This window comes from Mastigoproctus giganteus, chromosome 11 (genome assembly GCF_048544385.1).
Source record: "Mastigoproctus giganteus isolate SK-2022 chromosome 11, ASM4854438v1, whole genome shotgun sequence".
Lineage (NCBI taxonomy): Eukaryota > Metazoa > Arthropoda > Arachnida > Uropygi > Thelyphonidae > Mastigoproctus > Mastigoproctus giganteus.
Window position 1 is genome coordinate 31,589,360 of NC_143585.1, and position 12,345 is coordinate 31,601,704.

Consider the following 12,345-nt stretch of genomic DNA (forward strand, 5'->3'; position numbering starts at 1 on the left):
TCATAAGGGGGGGGGGGGGCATGGCGACCATCCAGGTATCATCGTACTGGGGGGGAGGCATGGCGACCAGGTTTTTGAGTTGCTTTTTTTTTAGAACGCCTCCTTTCCTTCATTTTCTTTAATTTCGAATTTTTGGTTAAAGGGGAAGGGGGCATATTCCCTCTCTTCCGATCCCTGAGACAGTATATTATATTCGAATATATAGAAAAGGGATATGTGGTGGCATGACATCGAAAAGTTGTAATCACAGTCAAAAATACAGTATTTACTGACTCATACTGTTTATAATTTAAATAAATAACTTCGTCTTAATATATATATATATATATATATATATATATATATATATATATATATATATATAAAATTATTTATTTATCTCTGATAGATATTAGAATATTTCAGTTAATCATTAAAATTTATTTATCCTGTCTTAGCTGTTTTCATATGCGGATGGGTAGTTGATTGTTTGTATATACTCCATGAAGCAATAAAGATTTAATATTCTAAAAAATAAATAAAAAACTAGTGTTTACAAATTGTATCTTGTTTTTCCCTTCCCTTTCTGGCAATTTTATTCCAAATCTTCCTCCCAGTTTCCCATCAATCAATTTATAGCCTCGTGATCTTCACAGATTGTGGATCTGGATCTCTCACAAAGATGACGGCACCCCTTCAATGAAATAAGATACCACAAGAGTTTCATTATTTTTTGCATTTGCTAAAATATAGACTATGGAATATTTGACGAGATAGAAACAATGTTGGAAGTAATGAAGGAAATGCAATTAGATCTTTAACATATCAGCTGAATCTATAATTTGCAAGTTTAGAATGAGACTGTGAAAACTGATTAATGCTAGAGATTAGAAAATTAATATAATTTCTTTCTCGCTGGAAAACACCCTGCTGATGCAAACAAGCAGACACGAGGTTTACATGTATTGCTGAATTTTTAGTTTAAATTAAGATGTGTATTTTGACTATAGATAGTTTTGTCCTTTATTGATGATGGTTAGTTTTGTTAGAAAGCTCTCATAAAATAAATTTCAATAAGATGCACAATGTTCCTTTATTAAGATCATATTATGCAGTTCAGTGCATAACAGATACACGAAGTATGATCGTAAAAGCCTATGAAGAAAATAATATCCTTGGTACGAAATGGAAAACCAGAGGATACAATTGAGGTAATGGGATGCTTGAATAATTGATCTCTTCTACGATAATTGATCTCTTCTATGATAACAGGAAGAATACACTTAGCAAGACTAATATTCGTTTTCTTTTCGTAAAAATAAATAAAAAAATAAAATAATAATACATAATAGCTAGTTAGCTAGGTACTTCATGATTGTCTTGGGAACATTACAATCAGGCGTTAGAAGTCCTTCTGTTCTTATACATTCTTCAGCACATCTCTGGCCAAGAAAGTACTCTCCAAACATATACTTGCATTGTCCACAGTTCCTGAAATAATAACAAGTTCTGCTGTATATCTTGTATTATAACAGTGATTAAAAAATCTTTCTGTTTAATCTCTCTATTATACAAAATACAATAAACCTCCTAAACTTCGAGTTTTAGGAGGTATCAAAACCGCATAGAAAAGTAATGGGACACCACTCTTACTGAAAGAAACTGCATTAGACTTAGGTGGGGCAGGATGAGTTGTGGTAAAGGGTTACTGGTTGAATACGTAAAGATGACTCGACCTGGTATTCATTTTCTTAATAAGCATTATCATGCACACTTTTGTTTAAAATTTATTGATCATGATATTATCTTTTTAAAAATTTTTACTTACTTAATGCACATTCGTACGGAATACGATAAAACACCGTTGGATGCACTTATTAAAAACAGCAGCAGAATGGAAACGCAACGGGAATGCATTATGACGATTTCCTACAAGATACAAAATTTCAGTACCCTAACTACCAACTTTAATTATCATAATAATAATTATTGTTATTATTTATTCAATAAATAAATTGTGTTGCCAATATTTGGCAACACAAAACTAATTTTTATCTATGTAAACTTGTTAATTATTATAAAAATAAATAATCAGGAAAATTCAAGAGATATTAGACCGCATAGACTGTAAAGATCAAGATAATCACGTCTACCGAAGTAATTTTGATAATTTAAGGGGATTTATCGGGTGTGATCAAAAAAGTCCGGGGACTGAGATGGTCTCTTGAAATTGAGGCGTCATAGCGGTTGCGACTTGTCTCAGAATGTTTGGTAAATCATTTGGACATAGAAACGCATGTTTATTTGCAGTCAATCTGAATTAGCTCACGTTGAATGGATGTTTTATGTGCTTCGTCGTATTTTAAAATGAGTGATTTCATTGAGCAGCTAATTGCACCAAACTTTGTTTCAAATTAGAAAGAAATTCAACAAACAAAACCCACGAAATGTTAAAAACAGCTTTCGGAGATTATCATTATTATTAGCCATATGGTGCAAGGAAGCCTGAGGCTTTTGCTGCACCAGCCAAAAAACAAAAAAAAATTCCGAGTCATCCCTGACACAGAGAGAGAGATAGAGAGAGAGAGAGAGAGAGAGAGAGAGAGAGAGAGAGAGAGAGTCAGAAATAGAAGGAAATCACCAAGAAAGAAAAGAATGATGATATCCAGCTCAGGACTCTGGGTGTGTCAAGCCCATACTCACCAGATGTGAGCCCCTGAGAGGGTTGCTATGTATCGTTCGAAGACTTTTTAGTTCTCATGGTTTGCAAAGTCTAAAGAGAGTCGCTTGCCGTCTAGGATTTTTCTCGTTAGCAGCTTCAACTTCAAAACCCTGTGGTTCAATCTCTCTCTCTCTCTCTTGTTCTTGATCCTGTCAGGAGTGATCGAGGTTTAAATATCCGCGACATTGCTAGTGAATTTTTCTTATGGGACATGCCAGTCAGTTTTAAAACTAGATTTGTCTAGTGAAATGTGTTTCGACCTAGTTTGTGCCTCGGATCCTCACTGATCATCAGAGAGAACGGTGAGTTCTCCATGTCAGAATCTTCGTCAGCGTGCTGCTGTTGCTGACACACTTTGTTTCTTCCATCTTTACAGGTTGGTTGTTGTAGGGTATTAGGAGTCGAGCCATATTGCGCCGTATGTAACATGTCTGTAAATTGGTTTCTGTGATCAATTTGTTGTTTGCTGGACGAAAAACACGAGTTTCCGGGGAGAAAAAAACGATGCTACCCTCGCTTGAGATCGACTAACTCAGCCAAGTTGTAAAAAGGCCCATAAAAATTCTTCACATCATCGACGGGACTCGAACTCAGATCTTTTTTACCCGTTGTGGGAAGGATGGTGATTATACTAACTATACTACCCAACAAAGCCAATCATTACTGGTGACGAATTGTGAAAATATGGCTGTGGTGAGGAAACAAAGACCCAGTCCTCTCAATGAAAGACTCAGTGTTCTCCACAGTCCACCCCCCTCCCCCCCAAAATTAAGACAATCTCGATAAAATGTGAAAATATCTTCTTTTTTTTTCCTTCTGACTTGCAGGACATTGTTTATTATAAATTTGTTCCGCACGGTCAATCATTAAACCTGAATTATTACAAAATACTTGTGTGGCGACTGCATGACGTTGTTTGGAGAAAACGGCCGGAAAAGTTGTCTTCAGGGAATTGAAGCTTGCATCATGACAACGCTCCGGCACTCTCCATTCAAGAATTTATTGCGAATCACTTCATCACTATGGTTCAACATCGGATATTTTGGGGGTTTTTTCTGCGCTTAAAATCCTCTTGTAAGGTAAAAGATCTTGCAATGACTGAGAAAATTAATCATCACGCAACAGAGGAACTATTAGCAGCTCCAAAAGAAGCCTATCAGGAAAATGCTTTCAGCAGTTGCAAAGCGTTGGAATTGGTGTATACAGTGTCAAGGAGATTATTTCGAAGGAGATCCATCCCAAATATTAGCTCATTCCCGATCTTTTTGATCACACTTTGTATTTTATTAATATAGTTTTAATGCTTTCAGTACTCTGAATAAGATATTTTATGTACTCCTAGTCCACTACTGGGAGAATTTAATGTTTGTAAACAGTGAACAAAGAATTTGTCCAACGGAAAGGTTTTGTTAAATCTTTTGGTCATGTCTTTATTGCTGAGGATCGTATAGTGAACATAGACTCATATAGTAGGGCTGTTTAAAAAAACATTGATCAATATTTTAAATAACTTATTAACCTTAATATATGTTTAATAAGTGATTTACTTTATATTAAGGTTAATTGTCCCTTGTTTGATATAGTACATCTATTCTAATGTTATTGCATTCTTCAAAAACTTTTTCACCAGTTTAGGACAGGTGTAATCTTTTTATTTATTCATTTATGTTTTTGTGAGATTTTCAGAGAATCTCTCAGATTCTAGAAACTTGTTATAAAGCAACTGAAGGCGTTAATATGAGTTCATTCTCACATTCATTAATAAATAAAGGAGTGACGCTATCGAGATCAGGAGCGAAATTGCCTTTCGCGTTTTTGATTGTCGTTTTTAAGTCAAGTTCTGAAATTGAGATAATATTTCAGTGCGGAGTTAGTGCACCCACTGAATCTGAGATTACTGTCATTTATTTCCGAATAATAGTTTGAACAGTTGGAGGAACGGTTAAAGTTTACGAATGGGTCAGGTTGGTCCTTTGCATCATCAACTGCTGCAGAGGCTCTTGAGAGAACAGTAAAAATTTGGGGTGTAATTTTCATGTTATTAACAAAATTCCAGAAAGGCTTCAGGTTATCACTTTGCAGCAATCCAACAATATATTTGATATAAATCTAAAGGTCGGTCCATTACCCGTGTGGTTAGCCTCTTAGCATAATAATAACTTTAAATTTTGTTAATACCAAGTTACCTTATTGTTCTTTTCGTAATTAAAGGAAACAGCTAAGTGGTGGAGCTGCATGATTGGGAAATGATTGAAAAAAGAGTGAATGACAGAGAGAAAATGTCAATCGAGAAGCAACGATTAATGATTTAAGCGAAATCATGTTCAATATAAAATGAAATGCTCTCCTAAGGTTACTACTATATTATACTAATCAAACAAGCACATTTTGTCACTGCAATACAAAGCAATAAATTACCTTGCTAATAATTTTAAATGACTCCCTTTGCGATCCGTATTTGTTTTTTTTTTTTTTTTTTTTTTGGTGTCGAAAATATAAATTTGTGTGAGTATGCATAAGGGTGTTTGTTTCTTCGTCACTCCCAAATAGAACGGAGACGAAGGAAAAAAGTTTCACAGAATCATTCGAAATCAATGTTATAATTGTTTACCATTTATCTTATTAATCATTTCCATACTGCTATTATTATTATTAATAGCCATATGGTGCAAGGAAGCCTGAGGCTTATGCTGCATCAGGGAAAAAAAAAGTTTCCGAGTTACCCTGAGTGTGCCAAGCCCATACTCACCAGATGTGAGCCCCCCGGGGGTGAACTACTATACTACTACGTTTGATACCAGATGGACTGTTTTATAACTTTAAGATAAAATCATTAGAAGCTAATCGGTAAATAATATTTTGGCGTTTAAAGCAATATATTTTTAATCCAGGAGTCAAGGACACAAAATGAAACACAATTTTATCCATATTTCAACTTTAGCAGTAATAGAATTGTTTAAAATGATGATTTATAGACTCGACATAATAAATATATGACAATATAACACAACATAACTTGAGTTGGATATTATTACTATTTTAAAAAAATTAATGTTCAATCGTAAGCTTCATGTATTTAAATAACATATATTATACTTGCCTATAGATATCAATCTGTCTTGAAAAGACGATTAGTACTCCTCACGGGTTGATGTTCACTGGAAAAATGTTATGTATTCTGTGAACGAAAACCGTTCCATTCTGGTCTTTCATTGGCAGCATGCGCAGACATCTGGGGGGCGTGCTGTCACTTTTAATTTAGCTACATTATTGTTAAGAGCTTGTGTTTCGCGCACCTCGCTTCTGTATATCTATTTTTTGCCTTATCAAAGTACTAAGGGTGGACGAAAACTTTATGATTTTGTTTGGAAATCTTGTTTTCGAAATGCAAGGTCAGAAAAACACTACGATCTGCTTTGTGCCATGAGCTGATTCAGCAGAAAAACAAGTTTATCACTAGTTTATTTGTTCGTGATGCTTCGTTTCAAAGTACCTTGTCTGTAGTTTTATTTTAACAGCTAAAAGAGAATTAAAATCCATAATGTAAAAAATGCTTTACAAAAGCAGGTGGAGTTAATTACTTGCTCGAATATATACGCCAATAATCTTTTCCCGTTAGGTGTCTCTGTTATTTATTTATTTTTATCGTCTGTAATTTCCTGTTTGGCTGCGTCGAAAATATGAAGTGCAGTATATCACCATAATTGAACATCTGTTGTAATTGTACTTTTTAACTGTAAGTAATCAATATTATAATAATACCAAAATTTCTAAGTTTTTACAATAATGCGACAATATTATTTATAAATTTATAATTTATTATAACCAATGATAACGTGTTATATTATGTGTAAAGGCGATCAAATCTTCATAGCAAATCTCGAAAATAATTGCAAAAGATATTCGTGCAATTATTTTCGAGAGTTTTGTGATATCACTTAATTTGCAGGTTAAAAGATTAGAATCATGCCCTATCCTGGATGAATTTTGTCGTTTTTCATTTATGTGCAGTATTTTCAACCCCCTTTCAAGTTGTTTTAATAGTGAGCCCAGTTAAATTTATTATTTAGGATTCACGTGACTAGTATTTGCCATGCTTCAATATATACAGGGGGTCCCCCCCCCATTTTACGAGGTTACGATATGAAGAATGCAATGAAAATAAAGTGGAGGATTTTTGGAAAAGTTTTAATATTCTGCACTAGTATAAAATGATTAGAGAAGCTTGGAAATAAATTGCGTATGGAAAAACAACGACAGATGGAAGTTTATCCCAGCAATCAACTACCCGCTGTCCAAAGGCAAATTTCTGATTCACAATCTATTCTACAACTGTCTTTCCTCAACTTGAATTTATGCTCCCTCAGGTTCGTAATCTGAGCAAGAGGAAGAATCCCATCAGCATTGAGCTTGCAAAACCCGTCAAGGCCTTATACACCTCAGCCAGGTCACCTCGCAGGTGCTAGTCTCCAAACTCTGCAATTTGACGAACTTAAGCCATTCTTCGCAAGAGCAACCCTTTGTTCCTCTCACCATGCCCTTCTAAGCGCATACTTTGCTCAAGTTATAAAACTTAATCGCCATAATATGAGAGCATTGTTTGGTCTCTTTCTGGTAGGTAGCTAATCAGTCTATGCTTTGATAAAACAGACTGTGTATCATACATAGTTCTAAATTATATATACCGTATGGTTTCTTGTTGTCAGTTAAATCGTTGTAGTTATTGCATTGATTATGCAATAAATTCATACTACAACAATACGTTGTAGTATGAATGCATTGATTATGATTAAAATTGTAAACAAGCATCTTTATATTAACAAAAAGTTGTGCGGAAATTGGCCTTTAGCCAACTTTTTTATTATTTTTAATCTGTTTTTTATTGCTTTATTTTTACTCTCCTTCTTTGTAATACACAATATATTATATATGATATACAGTATTTAGAATTTATAATAATATTATAATGATATATTTAAAAGGAATTAATAGAAAATACAAAAAGATGGAGAAGTATTTAACACAAGGTGCCGAGCCTAATAGAAGGAAAGTAAGTAAGAGAAAAGAATGAGAAATAAAAGAAAAAGAATGTTAAGAACCTAAAAAAAAAAAAAAAATTGTAAAATTATAAAATTATATAGAATTAAAGGCTGAATTAACAAGCCAGTCATATGTAGATGAGCTGAAAGGGAAAGAAGAAATTAATCAAAGCTAAATAATAGTGAGCATCAAAATGAGGGTGGTAAAACGGTAAATAGGAGAAAAAAAAAATGGATGCAAACTAAATAAAATTGGTACATAGATCAGGCATTTCATCAGGGGACCACACCTGACCATGTACCAAATCACTCCGTTTCTATGCAAACTTATCTTAATGGAGGAAAGATTAAAATATAACATAAAAGGGGAGGGGGGAGATAAAACCTCCAAAAACATAAGTAAGATAGCCCCAACGCAGTTATGTAATTAAATTAAATTAAATTAACCAAATTAAAGTGTTAATGCTTTATTTTATGTACATGGCTTAACAGTAAAAAATGTAATGCAAATTCTGAATCGTCTAAAGGACGAAAAGTTTTTAAAAAATGTTTTGAAAAAGACGAAAAAGTGAATTTATGTATTATTAGTATTAGTATTAATAATGGCCGCATGGTGCAAGAAAGCCTACGGCTTATGCTGCACCAGCCAAAAAAAAAAATAAATAAATAAAACAATGATAAAAAAAAATAAATAATAATAATTAATAAAAGAAAAGGAAATTAAACCTATCATCCTATGTGCTTCCCTAACCCGAAGGTACTATCCAGATGACCTTTGAATTTCCCCAAACTGTCAGCCTCTACCACCCATGTAGGCAACTTATTCCAGTAATTTATAACTCGCTGGCTAAAATAAAACTTCCTGCAGTCCAATCTAAACATTTCCCCCCCGTAACTTGAATTTATGTCCCCTAGTTCTAGCATCATTTATAATCTTGAAAATTTCCTCCTCATTCATTTTACTGATGCCTCTCAGAGCCTTAAACACCTCAATCAAATCTCCTCTAAGGTGTCTAGTTTCCAAATTAGACAACACACATATTCGAAGTCTTTCTTCAGAAGGACGCCCTTTTTGCCGATCTCACCAGGCGAGTTACCGTCTTTGCACCCTTTCAAGAAGCTCGATGTCTTTCTTTAGGTGCGGTCTCCATACTTGAACGCAGTATTCCAAGCGTGCTCTAACAACAGCCTTATATAATGGGATTATCACGTCCCTATCTCTACTTGCAAAAGTTCGATAGATCATCGATAGGACACCATGGGCCTTCCTTGCAACCTGTTTACAATGTTTACAATTTTTCTGTTTACAATGCTCAGAGAATTTCGTGTCTGACCGTATCGTAACACCCAAGTCCCTTTCCTCCAGTATTGGGTTCAGTTGAATTCCACCAAGTGAATAAGTTATTTTGGGATTACTGTTTCCTAGGTGTAATACCTTACACTTTGTTGGATTAAAGCATAGCTGCCATTTTTCTGACCATTCCTGAAGTCTATCTAGGTCTCTCTAAAGAAGCTCAACTTGACAGTAATCATCAACTACTCTACCAATTTTAACATCATCTGCAAATTTAGACATCACGCCCTCTATCCCTTCATCGATGTCGTTTATGAAAATTAAAAACAACAGTGGTCCTAATACTGATCCTTGGGGAACCCTACTTCTTACATCAACTCAATCTGAGGAATAGCCATTTATCACAACCCTCTCCCTCCTGCCCTGAAGCCATCCTGCTATCCATCTAAGGATTTTCCCAGTGATTCCAACCTGCCCTTCCAGCTTATAAAGCAACCGCTCATGTGGGACTGAGTCAAAAGCTTTGCGAAATTATTCCCTAAATCCAGCTATAATATCGAAATATTATACATGCAATAAAAGCAATAAAGGTAATAAAAGCAATTTTATTACCTTTTTCCCTCCCTTACCCTGCATTATTTCCCATTTCTATACCACTGCTTGGCACATTTATTGCTTTTATTGCATGTATAATATATAAATTCACTTTTTTGTCTTTTTCAAAACATTTTTTTAAAAACTTTCAGTCCTTTAGACTATTCAGAATTTGCATTACATTTTATACTATTAAGCCATGTACATAAAATAAGGCATTTACACTTTAATTTGTTCAAATTAATTTAATTTAATTACATACACTGCGTTTGGGCTATTTGTTTTTGGAGGTTTTATGATTTTCTCCTCCCTTCTTTATGTTATGTTTTAATCTTTCCTCCATTAAGATAAGTTTGCATAGAAACGCAGTGATTTGGTACATGGTCAGGTGTGGTCCCCTGATTTTTAGTTTGCATCAAAATTTTTTTATTTATTTTTTCTCCTATTTACCACCCTCATTTTGATACTCACTATTATTTAGCATTGATTAATTTCTTCTTTCCCTTTCAGCTCATCTACATATGACTGCTTTGTTAATTCAGCCTTTAATTCTATATAATTTATAATTTTACATTTTTTTTTTTTTTTTTTTTAGGTACTTAACATTCTTTTTCTTTTATTTCTCATTCTTTTCTCTTACTTACTTTCCTTCTATTAGGCTCGGCACCTTGTGCTAAATACTTCTCCATCTTTTCGTATTTTCTATTAATTCCTTCTATATATATATATATATATATATATATATATATATATATATATATATATATATATATATATATATATATATATATATAAATGAGCGCCGAAATATCTTGGTCCGACGCTGATATAATACAGGCAATTGTCGGTTTATGAACATTCGCTATAATGAACACCAATAGATAGAGTTCCTTATAAAACGAAATGCTAAACGTATAGTGAACTATACTGAACTGTTCTTGGTTAAAACAGGAGTTGTTTCCTTAACCCCTCCATCCAGGGGCTCACATCTGGTGAGTATAGGCTTGGCAAACCCAGGGTCCTGAACTGGATATCATCATTCTTCTCTTTCTTGATGATTCCTTTCTACTTTACTTCTGACTCTCTCTCTCTCTCTCTCTCTCTCTCTCTCTCTCTCTCTCTCTCTCTCTCTCTCTCAGGGTAACTCGGGGAATTTTTTTTTTTTTTTCGGCTGGTGCAGCATAAGCTTCCTTGCACCATATGGCTAATAATAATAATAATAATAAACAATTCTTTCTTTATCTTAATAATTGTTGCGATACTCGATCGGTTCACACCATAATGACACTATATCCACCTGCTTCAACTGACCGCAACAACAAAACTGTTTGTTGTTGTGGTCAGTTGTTTATATGCGAAAGATTGGTCGGGCGAATTTTTTGCTGTGTGTTCGCAGTGCTGCTATCATCCGTTTCAGGTGTCTTTGCGAATGGAAGAGAAAGGGATGGGGAAGCTTCCCTTTCCCTATGTGAACCAACGGTTTACCGTCTTACAGCGGTTCCTAACCGGTGGTTCGCGTACCCCTGGGGGTTCGCGAAAGTGTTCCAGGGAGTTCGCACTAAAAATTCTGTAATGGCATCTGCTTAGATTTATAGTCTGCGTGGGTAGCACAGTAGCAGCGTCACCGTCCTCCCCACACCGGGTGGAAAACGCCCGAGTTCGAATCCCGTTGACGACGCGAGAAACTTTAATGGGCTTTTTTCACTCCGTCGCTGAGTTAGTCGGTCTCAAGCGTAGATAGCAAGGTTTTTCCTCGGAAACTGGGGTTTTTCGTCCTGCAAAACAGACAAATCTACCATAGAATACAAGGACATAAGACAACACGGTAGATGAATTTAATTATACGGGTGGCCTAAAAATAATAATTTATTTATTTATTTTGGTTATATTTACATAGGTATAGTATTGTAAACTACATAATATAACTAATAATAAACAATAAAGTAAAATAAAATTAAATATAAAGTAAACAACTGCCAAAGAAAGAAACCATATCTCCCACAATTCCTTATAATTAGTTTACTATATCACAGTACATCATGTTAAATAAATGTGTTTTCAATACTAATTTTTTTTTTCGATCTCAAAGATCATTATTATGTATAGGTACTTTTTTTTAGAACCTACATTACTTAGTACCGTGCATGGATTGAAAGTTGAAAAGATAAAAGAAGATATTTGTTGACATTAGACTTGAACTTCTGTACATTGTAATTTTCAGGAAATATGTATGAAGGAAGGTTGTTCAGAAAACAGAAGTTGAATGAATAAATGAGGAAGAAGAAAAGTTGATTCTTTGAGTTTGAAGTTGGACAGTAAAAGGATATTGACTGGTTGCGGCACGTGTTTGGAACTGCTTTGAAAGAGAGAGCGGGAATTATAGAAACCAATTCAGAAAAACAGTGCCCGTGGAAGTATCTATAGAAAAGGCATGCAGCAGAAACAAAGTCTATGAGACAGAGAGTTGTAAGAGATTAGTCATTAATTAACCTAACTGCCCTCTTCTGAATTGAATCTAGAAGCCTGAGAAAGGTTTTGGGGGACACCGCCCCCAGATGTGGGGAAAATATTCCATGGTAGGCCGGATTTGCGATTTCTACAGAGTCAACAACTGTTTAGAAGAAAAGTAACGCCGAGAGCGAAAGATAAAACTGTTTTTCAGATGCAGAGGAAGCAATATTTGTAATGTGCTTGTGCCAAGACAGATTAGAAGTCAG

At 34.5% G+C, this 12,345-nt stretch overlaps 1 protein-coding gene across 1 annotated transcript in view; it reads right to left on the reverse strand.

The window, feature by feature from the left end:
- Positions 1-1,210: 1,210 nt before the first annotated feature.
- LOC150077868 (ER membrane protein complex subunit 2-A-like) overlaps positions 1,211-12,345 on the reverse strand; it is a 96,265-nt gene continuing 85,130 nt past the window's right edge. The window contains exons 9-10 of the mRNA XM_090385529.1: positions 1,808-1,908; positions 1,211-1,470 (exon numbers count right to left, since the gene is read on the reverse strand). Of these exons, the coding sequence (XP_090241655.1) occupies positions 1,332-1,470; positions 1,808-1,908 (240 nt within the window). The 3' untranslated portion in view covers positions 1,211-1,331. The remainder of the gene's footprint in view (positions 1,471-1,807; positions 1,909-12,345) is intronic.